This window comes from Mastomys coucha, unplaced genomic scaffold (genome assembly GCF_008632895.1).
Source record: "Mastomys coucha isolate ucsf_1 unplaced genomic scaffold, UCSF_Mcou_1 pScaffold23, whole genome shotgun sequence".
NCBI classification, from domain to species: domain Eukaryota; kingdom Metazoa; phylum Chordata; class Mammalia; order Rodentia; family Muridae; genus Mastomys; species Mastomys coucha.
In genome coordinates, this window is record NW_022196906.1 from 99,063,434 (window position 1) to 99,083,479 (window position 20,046).

The window sequence follows — 20,046 nt, forward strand, 5'->3', positions numbered from 1 at the left end:
TCAGCAAAATCTTTTAAGAAGTATACAATTATAATGTGATTATGTTTTAGTTTTCTCCTAGTGAATGATTATGAAAAACCAGTGTGTTCTCCAATACCTTTACAAGAAATAACATTACATAGTACAGGTAAAGAAAACAAATTATTATCCCAAACCCACATACATTCCTAACCAAGCAACTTGATTAACAACGTGTAAGCAAGCAAGGTAGTTTTCTTGGCCAGTTTCTCTTACAGGCAGGCAGCAATTTGCAGTTAAAAAGAAAGAAGTGATTATCTTATTATTTATCTTTAAAAATAATCTTGTAAGAATCATAAAAGCATCACAAATCTATGTTTTTATATAAAAAATCAGTCCTATCTACCGTAAATCCTCAGAATTCATATCTATTCATCAGCAACTCAATAAATTATATCAGGAAGCTGAGGGTAAAAATGTATATAAGAAATCCAGCAGCAGCAGTCCACCCTTAGTGAGAGTCACGCCAGCCAGAGCACGGTTCGTTCTTGTTCCCTGACCATAAAGGGTCCCTAGCTTAACTGATGATAAGAGTATGCCTGTCTTAGTCAGGGTTTCTATTCCCGCACAAACATCATGACCAAGAAGCAAGTTGGGGAGGAAAGGGTTTATTCAGCTTACACTTCCACACTGCTGTTCATTACCAGAGAATGTCAGGACTGGAACTCAAGCAGGTCAGGAAGCAGGAGCTGACGCAGAGGCCATGGAGGGATGTTCCTTACTGGCTTGCTTCCCCTGGCTTGCTCAGCCTGCTCTCTTATAGAACCCAAGACCTCCAGCCCAGGGATGGCACCACCCACAAGGGGCTCTACCCCCTTGATCACTAGTTGAGAAATGCCCCACAGCTGGATCTCATGAAGGCACTTCCCCAACTGAAGCTCCCTTCTCTGTGATAACTCCAGCCTGTGTCAAGTTGGCACACAAAACCAGCCAGTACAGTGCCTTTCTGAACTTCATATTGTTCCCTAAGATTTTTTTTTTTTTTTACATCAGAACCAGTAGTAAAAACATCTCAACCTAGCTTCACTAACAACTTTATTTTTCCAAATGTTTTCTAAGCGAGGTGGTCATTGCTAACAATCTACATCTCGAAGTTCTTCTCTAGGGTGGTGATAAAATCATAATCTGCTCCAACAGCAATGCCTGAAAGAGATCAAGCATCAGTATTGTGAATGCCAGACATACTGCCCAGTGAGGGACTGGAAGCCCCTTAAAGTTTTCATATAATTCTTTGATTAAGAGGGATGTGAGGGCATCAAGCAGCAGAACTCCATAACAGCATGAAGTCCTCAGGACACATGGTTCTCGGGGCTGTGCCACACCAAGACACACCCATGTGTCTGTGGTAACCCATGGGCTGCATTCCATGAGTTCTAAAGCCATCTGTCGTTCCTCCTGCATGGCCCTTGGCATTTTCTTACATAAAGGGAATGGAAGTGACACATATCCCTCCCGGCCTCTATGAGATCTTGGTGTATCACCCCACTGGCCGCTGCATTCTCAGACTACGCGTCTTTAACTGACATGACTGCTTCATCACTAGGATCCCAGGGTATCCTTAGCAGCATCAATTAGGTGCTTGCTATAGGACTGCAGCTGCTCTCTGCCCTTCCTGTAGACAGTGGAGGCTTCAGTTTTTCTTTCAAGAATGAGAGCACACATCTATCAGTGCATACACATAAAGTAGGAACATCCATCTAATAGCCTGAGGGCATAACCACACAGATCTGTCCCATTCCAGAGAAAATGGTCCATGAAGATAAAAAGATTTAGCTAAGCTTATTTCTCAGCTCATCTGTGCTTTTCCTAGGAAGAAATTAAGAGTATGTTAATGAGCCACGTTTAGCCTTTCATTTATTTAGTCAGTAAAACTAAATAAAGTATTGGTAAACCTTAATTAAATAAAGACATTTTGGACCTTGAATTAATGTTACCATTAGACATCCTGCCAGATCACGATAGTTGATCTGCACGTCGCTTTACCACCATCTGCTGTTCATCATGGCCAACTTTAAAATAGGGCTTGCATTCTTATTTCTCCTGCTCCATCTTTAGCAACACTGCGTGTGTCTGTGACCCCTGATTTCACCACGATGTCGAGCACTGTCAGGAACCCCCAGCAAAGCTCCTCACTTTACCAGTGTTCATAAGGCCTGGGGTTGAGGGGACAGCTAATGGGCCAAACAAGCCTGGGAACTACTGGAGGATCCCTGAAGGTCTTTGAGCTACAACTTGCCTCAGTAGCTCTAGGAATCTAAAGAGTCCCTCAGAGAGAAACCTCCTTTAACTTTGTGGACCCCAGGGTTCACAGCTGTGTTTCACCTTGGAACTGTTTTTAAAATATGAACTGTACTAGTGATTTCCAAACTACGGTGTTTGGTGCTCTGGAGTCTAAGGTCATAGGATGCTGAGGTAGTTCTGAAAACTTACTGCTCTAAACAACACAGTGTATCAAATGTCTGCAAGAAAGTGAGACAGTTTTATATGGTCTCTGCTTATACATAATGTGCCACCAGATTTATGTCTTTTCTTATATAACCAGGAAACCAGAGGACAGTAAAATAGCTGTTGTCACCCTCATTTCAAAGCAGAGTCATTTCAGACAATAAAAATTGATCCTGTCACCAGGCCCAGTAGCAGTCCCTAGCAGGGCTTTTCTCAGTTAGCACCCCTAACAACAGAGGACTAGCTCATCCCCCTGGAATAGGCCTGGCAGGACATGTCCCCAAAATCTCTTGTTTTACCTAAAAAAAAAAAATCCATGCAAGAAACTATGACATATTTATGAAATGACAAATGTCCAGGCTTATTTGTTAGGGCAGCATTTGCAATAACAAAAGATTTAAAATAATCCAAAATGAACAGCAATAGGAATCTTCAATCTTACCATAGAACATACTATTGAGCTACTTAAAAGAAAAAAGAGTGGGAGAATTGGGTATTCCCCATGTACAAACATGGACAGACATCCTAGATGTTTTGACATATGAAAAGAACCAAATATATAATATGCAATATGCTAGAAATTATCATAATGGAGAAATGGAAAATAAGACTCCATATTCTGAAGCTGTTCATGCATGTATGAATCAGTTCAGGGAGCATCCATATTCATAAATTCCTTTTTTCTTATTAGATTTGGTTTGAGTTTTGTTTTGTTTTGAGATAGGCTATTACATAGCCCAGGCTGACCTGCAATCTACCTGCCCCAGCCTCCAAAGCAATACAGTTACAAGTGTGCACTGTGTGTGTCTGAATGTGTGTGCATGTGTATGTGAATGTGTGTGCATGTGTGTGTGAATGTGTGTATTGTGTTTGTGTGTGTGCATGTGAAATAGACAGATACACAGACAGAGACACTGATAGAGACAGAGACAGACAGGTAAACAGAGACAGAAAGATAGACAGACAGTGACAGAGAAGGGGAGGGCCAGCCTGAGAGTGTCAGTGTGAGATCTGGTCTAGTCACAGCCCTGTGAGTCAGGCTTGCTAAGAAGCTCCCAGTGCAGTTACAGACTCGACTCTACTGAATCTGGGGATCCAAACTCTGGTCCTCTTACTTACTTGCTCCAAGCACATGTCCACTGAGCCATCTCTCCATTCTCTAGCCCAGGAAATTCCCAATAACAGCTCTGTGGTAGAGGGTGTGTGAGAGAATTTGAGAAACGGAGGACAAGAATGAGGTGAGGTTCTTTGTTTTGTTTTTACAATCTACTTTTTTTTATATGAACCATGCAGCTGTATAACCTATTAAAAATTAAATTTAAAAACCACACAAACTTTTACTCTGCTTCATGGCATATTCACATCTGCCTTAAAACTATTTATGTTGTTGTAAAAAGTAAATCATTAAACTCCTAAGGCCTGCGTTCTGGAACTCTGTATGGTCTGGGATGGAAGATACACACTCAGACCTCTTTAAAGTGGACTAGCACTCTCTAACACACTAGCTGTGATTACCTGCTTAAGGACTGCACAAGACTGGCTTAGGAAACAGTATACCTCCACAGAGTATGGAGGGGCTCCCTAGGCACCCCTGCCCCCTATCTATATGCAGTTAGCAGTCACTAGAGGATGGAGGGGCACTTTCTCCAGTGGGGCAGCCACTGCTGAGTTACTCATTGTACTTTTAAAATAATCTCTTAGAAAGATGCTTATAAGAACACTAATAAAATTTATTGGGCCATTAAAAAGAACAAAAGATATGAGCACGGGAGGGGAATTGGAAAAGGTGGAAAACCATGGGACTAGGAGGAGGGCAAGAGAGAGTAGAGAGGGCTCAATGTGATCAAAATACATTGCACACATGAATGAAACATTATAATGAAGCCCATTATTACTTTACCTCAGAAATGACAGTCTATAGGCAACTTTTATATCTCTGTGGAGTTCCTAAAAATGATTTCATAAACCAAAAGAGCTATAAATGTCTTCTGTATTCCGTCAGACTGAGACTTTATTTGTAGGTGTAATGAGGCCAGAATTCAAAAGACGAACAGTGTGAGGACCAGCGGGGAGGTGACTGTCACTTCCATGAATCCTGGTTCTTTCTCACAGGCTGTTCTCTTTGGAATCCCTTCAGAGAAATAAACAGACAGAGGGCCTGGCAAGGACGTCAACTCTACTGTGGTATCCTGATGATCTCTTGGATATTCATAAGTGGCAGACCGATTCCACCTTTAGGTTTTAGTTCAGTTGTAATAATGAGTTATGAATAATTGATTGTCGTGTGATAAATTATTCAGGAAGGCACACAGTTTCCAAGGAACCCTGGAGGAGCCTGGTTAATGGCTTAAGAGGAGACAGAGGCAGCTGCTGGAGGGACACCCCTGCATCAGCCCTGCCTGCTGAGGTGTGGGTAGTTACACTCAATGCCTCTCTATCGGTGTGAGACTCTCAAGGCGGAGCCATATGAACACCTTCTGCATTTTCATGAAGTACATGTTCCCTCTGGGCACTTCTAGTATAAGGAATCCCTTCCTCCATCAGAACCCGGATTTGGTATGAGTCAGTGGAACTAGTAGTAAATTGAAAAGATTCAAGAATGCAAGCACAAGCTTACATAGCATAGGTACATACACACAAACTCACATGCACACATGTACATGCTACATAGACAGAGACAGACAGACACAGACAAACAGACACATACACATGCACACAGGACAATGCCAAAGTAAGCCTTACTGGAGGAAATTATCTATTGCTCTCAGTTTTCAGAACTCCTTCAGTATTTATTTATCCTTTTTAGTAAACTCAGTATTCAACTACTTTAAAGCTAGAAAGACCCTACTTAAAATTCAATAGGTTAAATCCAATCCATATTGAAGGAACAAATGCTTCATTCCATAAGTAATGCTGAATGTCTGTCACTAACCCATCTTCTAGTCTCTGTCTGTCTCAGTCTCTCTCTCCCCTCCACCTCCCCATGTGTGTATATGTGTCTGTCCATGTATACTTGCACTTGTGGGCACACTGGCTTGTGGCTGCATATGTAAAGCCCAATGGTCAGCACTGGTGTCTTCCCTCATTGCCCTCCATCTTATTTTTGAGACAGGGTCTCTCACTGAACCTGGAGCTCAGTGCTTGGCCAGTGACACCCCTCCCCAATCCTTTGGCTTCTGCCTACAGATTACAGGCACATGCTGCAATGCCCAGCTTTGACCTGGGTGTAGGGGACCCAAACTCAGATCCTTACATCTGCATAGCAAGCACTTTATCCACTAAGCCATCTCCCAGCAGTATTTCACAATTCTCTCTTCTAAAACAACTCTGAAAATGTTACTGCCCGCTAAAGCTCAACAATGATGGCACTTACATCTCTAAACAGCAATATAAAGCAAAAACAGTTGATCGCTGAACAGCAAATCAAATATTATAGGAAGTGGGACTAGCTTTGTTTTGAAATTCACAGCATATGCATTTGTAGTAGCCCTAGGAGGTAGAACACAGTGAAGGGAGAGAACAAAGGACAGCTGGGCCACACATCTGCAGAGGCAGGGATAACTAAGGGATCAGGTTTGAAAAGATTTCTACAAATAAAACTAATGAGAAAGAAGAAACATGGGCCAAAGTTTAATTAAAATGCTAAGTGACTAGCTCCTGTGGGCAAGGCTAGGAAAACCTACTTCCACAGACATTGTGATCAGAGGCTCTGAAGCTTCCACTCTTCAAGACTCAGAAAAGTAGTGTGTTCATACGATAACAGTAACTCCATCTCAGCCTTCCCTTCCCATGTGCTCAATAAAGGTCAGATAGAACAAATTCTATCATTTCTCACTAAACTAAAAGCAATGAGGTTAATTAGAATGACCTTAAGGCTAAAAAAAAATCATTTTAAGTTACTAAATTTCATGATGATCCCCATTAGCAACTATTCAAGCAAATTCGACCAGCTGAACATTCTTGGGTGTTCAGAGTTTGGGTTGTCAAATGGTAATTAGTAAGATAGAGCTGGTACACTCCATACCTGTGTTAAGTGTGTAGTTAAAGATTTAGATGTACATGCTCATGTACTGTCTCCACAGTCATGGTAATGGCACATCCATCATCCTCAAAGTTCCCTTAGATTTAACTTGTTTTTTTAAGATGGGATGCCATGATCCCAAGCTGATGTCAAACTGATTATATAGCCGAGGATGACCTCGAACTCCCATATTCCTGCCTCAGCCTCCCAAGTGCTGTGTACCATGATGTCTAGTTTACATAGTGCTAGGAGTCAAACCCAGCGCTTTGTGCATGTACCAACTGAACTCAACTTCGCACTCCACGGTTTGCTCTAGCACTTGAAACTTTAGCTGAGCATTTCACATAACCGCCTAACTATAGCTCTCAGTATGTTCTACAGCACACCAAAGCCTCCAAGTCACTTGCTGGTACTTGTGAGTATAGGTAACAGGGCTTGAAAGGCAGCAGAGGAGTAAGAGGCCACTGTGTTCTTAGCAGGCTATGAACAGATACCCAGTTTCCCAGTATTTCAAAGCAGTGAAGCACACATAACATTCATTAAGTGCTTATCTTTAATACTGTGAGACTATTTATTCAGTGGAGAATAAGTAGAGGACACTGGCTACTTTAAAAATCTTTGATATTAACCATGTTTACTTACCATGTAAATAAACATTCACAAACCACTCTTAAAAAAAAAAAAAAAAGCAAGCAAGCTTAGGGAAAACTAACCAAGAAGCTATTGGTAACATGCTGAATCTTTGATTGATTGATTGATTGATTGAAGAAATGAGGGTTGAGCCAAGACCTTACACATGGTAAGCAACCGCTCTACTACCTCCCAGCCGTTTTTATGTTCTACATTGAGACAGGGAAGGTTTCTCTCACTAAGTCGTCTCTTCTGGCCTTCAACTCAGTCTGTATAGGCCAGGCAGGCCTCGAGTCTGTGGCTCTCCCATCTGAGTCTCTAGATGAGGTGGCATGGCAACTACACCTTCCCTACTTCCCACCTCCCCCCACCTACCATCAAAACCAAGTCAGCTGAAGAGGAACAGATTGAACCAGGAAAAACCTTTAATGTGAGAGCGCTCCCCTCCTTGTTTTTTATCTGAACTTTAGGTCATGCATGCAGCTCAACTCGAGTTACCCAAAGACAGGTGCCACAACAACTAAGCTTTTCAGTTCAAAAGAGTTCAAATCTGGGTGCTAATCCAACTGTCCCCAGCTTCTCTCCGACTGGATGCCTGAGTGGGAAAGGAGGTAGGTCAGTCTGGAAGTGAGGAGCATGTCTCTCTTGGCTGGCTCCTGCCTAAAAGGAGAGCTAAAGGCACAGCAGGAGAACTGCCTGCTGGGTACCAAGCAGCTGGGCATCCCAGAGCTGGCTGCAGAAAAACCCCGAGGAAGGACGCCTGAATATGCCTGAATACACACAACAGTAAAAATGGGGGGTAGGAGTGGGGAACTGTGCATGGCACCCAGAAGACCCTGAATATCCTGAGCCTCATCAGTCATGAGAACCTTAAGACTTGGCTGCTCAGCCAGGAGAACCTTAGACTTGGCTGCTCAGCCAGGAGAACCTTAGACTTGGCTCTTGGGGTTCTTCTTGACCATATTTAAAACACTCTGTTGCTGATGATATATATAAAACATTTCTTTGATTTTTTTTTTTTTAAAAAAGTCTTCTTTTGGTGAAAAAAATAAAAAACGTGAGCCAGACTATACTCATAAGATTTTGTTCTTGAATATTTTGCTTTCATCCTAAAATATTCATTAACTGAGTGAGACAACAACAAGAAAAAAATATTAACAGGCTTTACACGCAAACCTTGCTTTTTAAAAAAAAATTTCAAAAAGGACAATAAAAAGGACCTAGTACATCCTAAAGATCTGCCTATCTTTGCTTGCTGCTATCTTCCCGTTGCTGCGGTGACAGACACAAGTCAGCATGCTCAGCACAACTAGAGGGTTTGGGGGAATCAAACCAAGTTTCTTTTTCTTTTTTTTAATTTTTTTATTAGATATTTTCTTTATTTACATGTCATATAATATCTCCTTTCCCAGTTCCCCCTCTGGAAAAAAAATTAAAAAACAAAACCAAAAACCAACAACAAAAACAAACCCCTGTTCCCTCCCCCTTCGCCCTGCTCGCCACCCCACCCTCTCCTGCTTCCTGCCCCTGGCATTCCCCTATGCTTGCAAGACCAGTATTTTACTGACTAAGCCATCCACCCAGCCTCTCCCCCACTTCATATATTTCAATGAATATTTCTAATCTCCTTCAGGGGTGTTATTGAGTGTTGGCAAAACCATTAACTTCCCTACTCAAAACTTCACAAGACAAGGTGAAGTCTCTTCATCTGGAGACCAAATGGCATAAAGAATGTAAACAGTCTGAAACTCTAAATAAATAGGAGGGGAGCTGAGAGGGAAGTAGAGACAGAGAAAGGCAGGAAAAGCAGAGGAGTACAGCAGTAGAGGCCACCATGAGCAGGTGGGGAGGGAGGAGGGGAATGGAGAGGGGGTGGAGAGAGAGCAAGAAGGCAAGGGTGTGTGGAGGGGGCAAGCAGCCCCTTTTAGAGTGAGTCAGGCATGGCTGGCTGATGACAGGTAACTGTGGGGCAGAGCCTAGACAAAAATGCTAACATTAGTCTTCTGAATGTACTCTTTTACCATCAACAGTGGTAAGAGTGTAGCACTTAAAGCAATCACTTCTTTTCCTCTCACAATAGTAACATCATTTCTATTTTAAGAAAAAGATGCTTGGCCCAGTGGTGGAGCACGCCTTTATAATCTGAGCACTTGGGAGGCAGAGGCAGGCAGATTTCTGAGTTGGAGGCCAGCCTGGTTTACCGAGTGAGTTCCAGGACAACTAGAGCTACACTGAGAAACTCTGTCTCAAAAATAAATAAATAAATAAATAAATAAATAAATAAATAAATAATAAAATAAATAAAATAAAAGGGTGCTTGAGTGTTGTCTCCAAAGCAAGCTCCTTGGGCCTCCTGCCACAGGCAAAAGAAACTAAGGCCTTCCCTGCACCTTAGTCACCCTAAAATATTTTCTTGACTAGCCCTCTCTGGTCTATAGACGCAGAAGGCAGGCATAAGGTTTCTTCTATCTAAGGTACGCAGTAGAGTGGCCGCGGAAAGTCCTCTACCTTGCAAGTCTGACTTTGTACATTCATCTCTGGTTCACTTCATCCCAAACCCTGCATATTGGAAGATGGCCACAGCTTAGGTTTGAGCCTTCTACAGGCAGGGAACTGACAAAGGCCACAGTTGACGCCAAGGACAAGTCTATCCTTACTAGATTTACCATGGAGGGAATTACCCAGGTCTTCATTCAGCATTTTAAAAATAATTTTAGTACATCTTCATACTATAATTTATATAGAAGATTGACATTTTTGAAAAATGATCCTTATAAAATAAAATGGAAGAAAACTGTTTTGATAGCTGGCAAGGCAATATGTGAAGAAATCCTGGATTCCCTCTAACTTGATTTCATGATTCTCCACTCCATAAACCACTATTAAATGAGTTCATCATCTCTGGTCTTCCTTCACAGATCCCAGCTGCAGAGGACTGGCCATAACATAAAAAAAACGATAGCTTTAATACAGCGTATGCAATGAGCTCAAAGGTGAGCCATTAACCCTGCTGATGAGTTCTTAGACTGACTCAAAAACAGCGAGCACGTGTTAAAGTAATTAATCTAACAGTAAAATCCACTAAGTCGTATTAACAGGCACAATATAAAAGTGCTGGCTGTGCTGGTGGGCTGCTAATTATTAAATAGCTCCTAACTTAGTTGCTAAAAGCTGACTTGTTATCCCCCTCTCTCTCAGCCCCTCCCGTGTCCCACCCCCCCATCCCTTTCCCCACTTAAACCTCCCCCACTGTTCCACCCTTCCCCTTCGTATCGCCTGTTCTATTCCTGCCTCATGTTTTACCCTCTCCTTACCAACGGGCTCTGTCTAGTTTCCTGGATGCTAAGTTATAAGTGAGAGCGTGATGTCTCTTTCTGGATCTGGGTTATGTCACAGTAATGTCTTCAGTAGCTGTGTCCAGTTACTTATAATTTTCATAAATTCATTTTTCTTCACAGCTGATTAAAATCCCACTGTATACAGATACTACATTTCCCTTATCCATTCAACAGTGGATAGGCACTTAGGCTGTTTCTATATCCTAGTTATGTGAGTGGAGCAAGAATGAAAGTGGATGAGCATGCGCACTAGGAAATAGACTGTTGGCTACATACGCAGGTGCAATGTAACTGGGTCATATGGTAGCTGGCTTTCTAGTTTTGTTTTGAGGAAATGAACACTGATTTGCATAGTAGCATTTTATAGGCCTCATCTATACTATGTGTGTGTTGTGTGTGTGTGTGTGTGTGTGTAAGAGTTACCATAACAGGGGATTATGTCCCTCCTAAAACCAAAGGTTGCCAAATAAAAAGCACAGTGCCAGGAATGGGATGCTGTCCCTGAAGTTGCTGGTCAGGAGTGTTCTGCAGATACCAAAACAATGAAGTCTATTGCCATTACTCTTAGATATCCAACAAAACTTGGTGGTAAGATCATATTGCTGAGGACACAACACACACACTTTGGTCACAGGACAGGGAGAAGTCAAGCTGGTACTGATGAGGAAGCTTCCTCCCTTGGAAGTACCCTTGAGTCATGCAGGCTGCTGGTGGAAAATGGCATCCACAGTCTTATGAGCTGTGAACATTGCTAGGTACAATAAAGACCTACCAAAATATGCCCATCAATGCAACCATGGTTCAAAGTTTTAAAGATACTGCGGCCTTCTGACTGGATTGAAGACCTGCTGTGCACTCAGTCTGACCAAGAATCCATGGTTGGAACTACCCTCTAAGTTTTTATCTCAGTACCAATAGCAGAATACCGCACTCAGAGCCCATGAGAGATTCACTGTGCAAGGGACAGTGGTTAACACAGAGACTCACATGTGGCCGAAGTACAGAGACTGTCAGTGCAGTGGTGGGATATGTTTATCAAACCCTGGACAAAGGTTCAGGGACCATCATGGAGGGAGCTTGGGAAGATTTTAAAAGCCATAGGTTGAGGAGGACCAGGGTGAAGCAGTGTCTTCTAAACATGATGGAAGAGCTGTACTCACTCATGAACCCGCAGCAGCGGTGGCTGTCTGCAGAAGACTGTACAAAGTCAACTCAGTCAATTTTCATCATGAAGTTCTAGGCCTGCCTCCACTCCTAACTGACGAACTACTGACAGAGGCTTCTGGAGTAGGGAGAGACAGTTTTTTCAAGCATGTTGAGCCCTGGCAGGCTGACCACATTCCAGTGGCCTGGCTCCACACCCATGAATATCTGAGCAGCAGAAACTGGACTCTCAGCAGGTCATTTTTAAAATACAAGGGAATAAGAAGGGGAGGGTAGGCCTGGGAGGAGTCAAGAGGAGGAACATGGGTGAATTTGATCAAAATACATTGTGTGGAATTCTTAAATAATTAATAAAATATATTTCAAAAGAAAATTGACTTCTATTGGAAAATTATGCATTCTGGAAAGAATATTCACTTAAAATTGGATTTGGTAATATTGAGCTACTAGCATCAATGTACTAATAATCCTTTGAGAAGAAATAATGTCCTTTTTATGCACAGTGAAAACATTATACAGAGAAGGGAGGGTGTTTCAGTTCACTCCTTACAAAATAAACATGTTTTCTCCATCTCTTAGTGTGTCATAAATAAATTCAAAAACATTAAGTCCTTTCTAATTATAGCTGAGCCTCTTGGCAAATATAAACATAATTTATGCCTGCGTCTCAAATATCCACTGAATGATGCAAAGTACTTGCGACTTTTCACTGACTGCAGCAGAGTTCTTCATTAGTTTACACAGTTATGCCACTGCAGAGAGGGTACACTAGTAACAAGATAAACCTTCGCCAAGGACTTTAACAGATACAACTAGCAATCTTGTATAAGAAAAGGACCTTGATACCCAGCCAGAGAGGCTCACATGATGTTAAATCAGCCCAGTAAGTTATTATGCAGTAATTTAAAATGGGGTGCTTTGCCTGCATGTATATGTACAAGTTGTGTGGCTGGTGCCCTCAGATGCCAGGAGAGAGCATCAGATACCTGGAACTGGACATCTATGAGCCACCATGTGGGTGCTGGGAGTCAAGACTAGGTCCTCTAGAAGAGCAGCTGGTGCTCCTAACTACTGAGCCAACCGTCCAGCCTCTTAAAATAATATTTTTATACAGTATTTAGTAATCTGGGAAAATACTCAAATCTTAGTGCTTTAAAAATTGATGTAGAATTCTTATATACACACTGAATTCCTACACTACTTTAGGGTCTTGTGGGTGGAACAGAATTGTCGCTACACAGTGGCAGAGTTCGGCACACCTTGAAGTGTTATTTTCTCCAAACCAGGAATAGCCCCAGCACTGTAAGTTCTTGAGCTCCTCCCACCAGTGCTGCTCAGTCAGAAACTTTGGAAGAGGAGCAGGGGAAGGAGGGGGAGGAAGGGGAAGGGGAAGGGGAGGGGGAGGGTACCTTCCTCACAATTCTAATATACAATAAGGCATGAAAACAAATACCTCTAACAAATACTTCAGGTTTCATATGAAATAATCCTTCCCAGGAAACCCTATCATCAGAACTGGCAAGCTTATGTGGATCTGAGTTATGTCACAGTAACCAAGACTTTCTAACGCCCCAGCAAGGCAGGTAGATCAATTTCTTCTTCTGGTGATGAAATCGGCATCCTGGGCTCCCCTAGACTAGATATTTTCAATATTGGATGCACAGAGAGACTGCCTGTAAGTGCTCAAGAATTTAGAGACCCGGGCCAGGCCCCAGGCCATACAGGACCTACTGGCATGACTCAAGCATCTATACTTTGGAAGTGTGAGTCTCCTATTGGGCCAGAGTTAAGGACCACTACTATGCGCTCCAGGGTCCTGAGGAGTCAGTAGGCAGTAAGTGGTAACCAATACTTATTATCTTGTTTTTTGTTTTGTTTTGACTTTGTTTTCCTTTTGAATTTTTTTTTTTTGTGTCTCTCCCTCCCCCAGTATTGGACTGCCAAAGCACACAAAGGTCTCAGTGAAGAATGAGTCTCCTTTGCTCCCTGCCACACACCTCTGAGGCAAACAAGACTATGCTTTTATTTTTTAAACTTCTCTGTCCAAACAGAAAAAGACCAAATTTCCACAAAAGAGAGTTGCCTTGAATAAAATGGCATGATGACAAAGACACTACCTATCTGAGGTAAGGGCATAACTGTCAAATTATTCCACTGACTTTGTTCAGAAATATTTTTACTTCTGATGGAATATTCAGGACTTCCCAGAACCATCACCAAGAAGAAAAGAGACACTGCTTGGTATAAGCTCTGAACTCGATTAGCATCAAGGTTGCAGATGTCCCTTGTTTAATCAGAAGTACCTCACTAGCGTGGCCTGTCTCACCATGCTAAGGGAGCTGAGGCCTAGGGTCCAGAAGACTAACTCAAACTAATTGTGTTCTTCAAAGGCCTAGTTTCCCTGACATCCATGCAAGGTGATTCTATCTCACAGCCATACTGCTCAGGCCTGGGATGTCTTCTGGAGAAACGAACTGATGGCAAAGCTTGGTGCTGCTCCGTCAGAAGACTCGGCTTGCTTTTCTCCCTCTCTTCCTCTCTACTGTCACTTCTCTCTGCTGCTGTTCTTCAGTTCGTTCTAGTAAGCACTCCTGCCTCTGTCTGCTTTCTCCTCCATCTTTCACATGCCTGACTGAGAGGAAAATCAGCTCGTTATGATGTTGAAAGACACCTAATACAGCCAAGCATTCCCCAAGGAGGGAAGGACCCTTGAGGTTGAAGCATGGTCTTGAGGACATTTCTTTGAGGACTTGGAGGTTTTTCATCTTTAACACAACAAGTGATAGACACATCTCTCAAAAGAATACATGCCAATTGCTAACAGATATATATTAAGGTACTCAACATCATTAACCACCAGGAAAATCTATCTTAAAGCCACAATAAGATGCTACTTCTTTATACTTAGCATGATGATGATGATCAAAAACAGAGAAGAAAACAAGTGCTGCTGTGGAGATGAGAAAAAGAAACACACTCTGCAGGTGAGAATGTAAATTAGTACAGCTATTATGAAAGACAACAGGAAGTTCCTCAGAAAGTTAAAAACAGGACTATTCTATGATCCAGTAATCCCACCAATAAGCACAAGCCAGAGGAAAGTCAGTGCAGAGAGACATCTACATGCCCACGTTTATTGCAATAGTATTCCTAAGAAGCAAGAAATTGACTCACCCCAAGTCTCCACCCACTGATAAGTAAGGAAGTTAAGTATGATACGGACATGCATGGAAATACCTCGCGGTCCTAAAGGGATAGAGTCCCTCATTACGACATCATGGATACAACCGGAAGGCATTATGCTAAGTCTAAGTCCCACATAGAAAGACAAATACCACAGGACCTCAGCAAATGTGAAATCCATGTATTTATCTCATAGATAATGTAGAGAAGAGAGCAAAGGAAATAAGAGGGACTTACAGTGCTTAGCAGAGATGGGGAGAACAGGAAAGTTGAGTAGACTATGAAAAGTAGGAGAGATAAATCCCATTCCATGGTAAGATGACTGCACACTAATGTCAGTGTACTGGATGTGTAGAATTTTAATGCCTTCTCCACAAAGAAATGGTATTTGAGGAAAGAGATATATTTATCCTGATCTGAACATTACATAATGTATACATAAACTGAAATATCACATAGTATCCCATAAATACATGTAATTTGAAGTATCAAAAGATCCTTGGGATTTTCTTTTAAAATGCTTTGGCAGCTTAATGAAAATATAAACTGAAATTATGAACTATAATATTCTTTTAGAATATAATTACAACCATTAGACCAGAGTGTTTATAATTATGAAAGAAAATATTCCCCAAAATAGATTTCTAAATTTCATGATGCATAATGTCATAATGGAAGAAACAGCTTGCTCATTCACTACTTAATGAAACAGTTTAATCTTATTATTACTGCAATAACTAAAAAAAGAATGTCAGATATCTGTGCCCAAAGAAAACTCTCTCCAAACATGCACCAATCAAGCATAAAGCCTGCAGTTTTATTTTTATCCCACTGCTAGTCGGAGAGCAATAAAAATTTAAAGGAAAGTGGTATTTACACTTACAGTGTAATTAAAGTTCCCCATATACACAAAATGTCAATGATGGTGTGGTGCCCCCAAGTGGCGACATGATGAACTGCATAACTCTGTTGGGAGAGTCAGAAACTGTAGTCCATTTTGTAAAGCTGAGTGTGTGAGTATATAGTACATAAACCTGTACTTCACTGGAACCATCATGAGAGCCTCCATCCCAGTTCAGCCCAGGGGCCAGTAAAGTCAATTCTTTTAATGCTTAGCATTAGGGAAGTCTGGCCTGCTCCACTAAGGAAGCAGCAGTCATAACATTATGGCACTCTTCTTAGCAAGCATTCTGCTTTGCCTAGTTATGACATCGCCTCCTTCTGCCTATGGTCTGGTACATGAAGCAGATGTCAAGGGATAATGAGGGGTGCTAATGAGATATCCTCATAAACCAAAGGCTCAAGTGTTAACAGTGTGGGGGTGAGAGGGGGTCGGTCATTCTAAAAAATAATATAAACCAAAATTATGAGCTAGAATATTCCCTTAGAGCATAATTACATCTAGTAGCTATCAGAAATTTAGCACTCACGCTGCATGGCTAGAAGACCACGTTTAGGACTGCAGGGGAAATCATCTCCAGAATGAGTATGTGGTGCTTCATCTTCATTATCAGCCTGGCAGGATTTAGAATTTTCCTCGGAGACATATCACTGGGCATGTCTGTGAAGGCCTTTCTAGACAGGTTTACCTGAAGAGGGCAGATCCCCTGATCATGGATAGTATCGTTTTATGGGCTGTGATCCTGGACTGAATAAAGAGAGGAATGGAACACCACATTCATGTTGTTCTGCCCCCTAACTGTGGATACAAGGTGACCAGCAGCTTCACACTCCACTACCACACCTTACTATGATGGATGCATGTTCTCAAACTCCAGGGCAAAGCAAACCTTCTCCTCTAAAACTGCTTTGTAGGTACACTGTCATAGCATTAAGAAGACTAATAAAAAGTGTAACTTCTGATCTAGGAAACCCAGAAAAACGCCAGCTTTTGCCCTTCTGCACGCTGGAACTGACTGGAAATGACAAGTTCTAGATCACTATAAGTTCTTCAAGTATTATACACCGAGACAATTTCAAGAGCTGATCTTTAAAATAAAGCATTGGTAACATCTTTATCATTCACACAACATAGCAAGACAAGGGAAATCATTTGTCATGCTAATTTTCAACCATACTTGAATATCCAAGGAGAGGAACAGGGAGAACTTATAGGAGCCAGATGCTGCTGAAGAAAACAGACGCGGGATAGACGCTTGATCTCCCAGGGGCAAAGGGATTCTTGAGAGCGTTATCCTATCCTTTGTTTTATATAGTGTGTGTGGGTGCGTGTGTGTGTGTGTGTGTGTGTGTGCATACACACGCTCATGCATGCATGTGTGTGAGAGAGACAGAGAGACAGAAACAGACAGACAGACAGACCAACCAACCAGGAGGCAACCTTGTTTCTGGGGAAGGATTTCTCACTGAAGCAGGCATTTGACAGTTTTGCTAGGCTGCCAGGCAGCTAGCCCCAGAGACCTATCATTGTAAAGCTCCCCAGCATGGAGCTTAGCAGCATGCAGCACCACACCAAGTATGTTCTCTGTGAGTTCTAGGAATCAAACTCAGGTCCTCCCTCTCTCCACCCCAGTCTAACTTCAGTTCCAATGAACTTTTAACTACCACAAATAGAAAACAGATTTATCTAAAATGGGCTCTTAACTGTAAGAGAGGTCCAATGTTTTCCCCTACTGTGAAAGTTTATAGGGTTTGACCAAAATTAAAGGTGACAAGGGTACCATTAATGTGAACTAGTTTCAGGGTTTTTGTTTTGTTTTTTGTTTTTTTGCTTTTTGTTTGTCTGGTTTTTGCAACAGGGTTTCTCTGTATAGCCCTGGCTGTCCTGGAACTCACTCTGTAGACCAGGCTGGCCTCAAACTCAGAAATCCTCCTGCCTCTGCCTCCCAAGTACTGAGATTAGATGCGTGCGCCACCACTGCCTGGCTATGAACTAGTTTTAAATGAGATGATCCATTTGTTTTAAATTTCTAGCTTCTGACTACGTATTTTGAAGCTCTCTTCTAAAGAAGTCAAAGAAAATGTAATTTTTCCTTCAGTGCATTCCATTTATCTTGCATGTGAATTACTGTTTATTTGCAACTTGTAATATTTCTAAAAATAGTCATCATGAATGTCATGGCTATTCCTGGTTCTCAACTTGACTATATCTGGAATTAACTACAATCCAGAATTGGAAGGCTCACCTGTGACCCTGCTCTTGAGGCTGAGAGATACAAATTTCTGACCTGGATCTTGGCATAGAGATCTTGAGGCATAGTGACTATGAATCTCAGAAGATTAAGGCAAGGAGATCTCTGAGTTTAAGATCAAATCCCAGATCCAGGCACAGTGGTACACACCTTTAATCTGGACCACACCTTCTGCTGAAGAACTACATAAGGGCATTAGAAGAAGGAAGAGTCTCTCTTCTTGGCCTTCTTGTCTTGTGGGACTGAGAAAGTGCTAGATCCTTGGACTTCCATTCACAGCTGCTGCTGTCCATTGTTGGGAGTTGAACTACAGACTGTAAGTCATCAACAAATTCCCTTATTATATAGAGACTACCCATACAAAAGTCTTGTGACTCTAGAGAACCCTGGCTAATACAATGAAGAATTCAGCTTTTCCCACTGAGGAAGTCTCAGACACAGTCAGTAGGAATATTTTGCCATTGAGACTGTGGTATGCATTTAAAAAAAAATCACTTTTACATAGTCTACCCTATTCACCTTCTCTGGTCATTTGAATACTTTATTTGGCTCTGAAATATGCATTGAATTTTTATAATCTTATCTGGGGCTGGGAGTGTAGCTCAGTTTTCAGAGCAAAACCCTGTGACTTTAAGTAAAATGAGGGTCGGACATCTATACAGAAATCAGTGAAGAACCTTTTCTGTTTGTAAGTTTCTTGTTCGATATAGAGTACAGATCAGATGTGACTCCATGCTCTAAGCCAGCCTGTGGCTACGCACACATTGCACATTTTATTACTCACAGTTCCTCTCCAGGCTTGGCTTTCTTGTCTGACACCAGATAGACAGTTCCAAAGCTCCCACTGCCAAGTTTCTGATGAAGAACATATCTTCTTGCAATCAAAGTGGCTGGGTACATGGAAATGGCTGTGGGTCCGCTCACACACTTAGCAGTCTCGTGGAATTTCAGCATTGCTCCAAACAAGATAAAACTGGCTTGTTCATTCACAGAAGCAGTTGGGCATCCAAGCTGATGTTTGAAAAGTCAAATGGGAAGTGTTGATTGATACCAGAAATATGGGAACTCCGCAGATCATGTCTAAAAGCAGTTACAAGATTCCCACAAAAAAAGTATAAGCTTTTAGCAATGATACCTGCACTGTGCCTTGTGCTATCATCACACCAGCTAATACGCATACACTGTGTGCATGAGAGAGTGTGTGTGCACCTGTGTGTGTGTGTATGTGTGTGTTGTAGGGTGAAAGAAAATACTGCAAATTCCAGAAGGCACTCTCTCATAGAGAGCCTTCCTTGTACATGTAACTTTATCACAATGGTTTACAGCCACATTTTAACTGACTACTAAAATGGGTATTTGTTTTATGATTCATATTTTGTTAGATATTTATACTCCCCATCAACTTAAAAAAAAATGCAAACACGGGGCCATCCATGGCCTCCTCTAATGCACACATATGCCAACTTCCTGGTGGTGCTCTCCTCCCTCTTAGTCTGCTTTAACTCAAGATCAGAGTGAATTGGGACAAAGCCATGAATTAGCATACTATGCTTTCCTTTGCTTTTTGTCCATGTAGACTTTAGATCACAGGTTTGGGGGAACTGTTTGTTAGACTAGCTATGCGGAAGGATATCAATTCAGTGTCCCCCCATCTTAAGCAGGGTCTGGTTCCATTTCTATTATATACACTGAACACAGAGCTTTCTCCTGGATTAGAAGTAACGACTAATAATGCACCTCAAACCTACAATTGTTTTTTAAAGCTAGCTGAATGTAAGTGCAGTGCAGGTAAAACCACAGCTCCTGGAGGAGCTATGAAATGTAAGGAATGTCAGAACTGTTCCATGAGTAGGTACTCCACAAAACATACGTTTACTCATTCCATCAAAGTGTTGAATGTTTTACTGAAAACTGTGCTTTTGTTTAAACATCTACATAAAAAAAGGACTTTACGATGAATACTATGTACACCTTGGCATCAGGTTTTCATATTCAGCAATTCCAAAACAACAAGAAAAAATAGTGTTATAATGATGACCTATGGGCTTGACGTTTACTACCAAACCTACAAGGACACGCAAGCAGGAAAAAACTG

General features: G+C 41.7%; 1 protein-coding gene across 5 annotated transcripts in view; it reads right to left on the reverse strand.

The window, feature by feature from the left end:
• Positions 1 to 20,046, reverse strand: part of Nek11 (NIMA related kinase 11) — a 238,726-nt gene that overhangs the window by 217,352 nt on the left and 1,328 nt on the right. For 4 of the 5 annotated variants that reach the window (XR_004111384.1, XM_031343621.1, XM_031343620.1 and 1 more), the window contains exon 2: positions 18,736 to 18,962. Coding sequence is in view for 3 of the 5 variants with exons in the window: in XM_031343621.1 (XP_031199481.1) it covers positions 18,736 to 18,905 (170 nt within the window). In the remaining 2 variants the exon portion in view is untranslated. Of the gene's footprint in view, positions 1 to 18,735; positions 18,963 to 20,046 lie in introns of those variants that run through there. The other variant, XM_031343623.1, reaches the window with a different exon arrangement.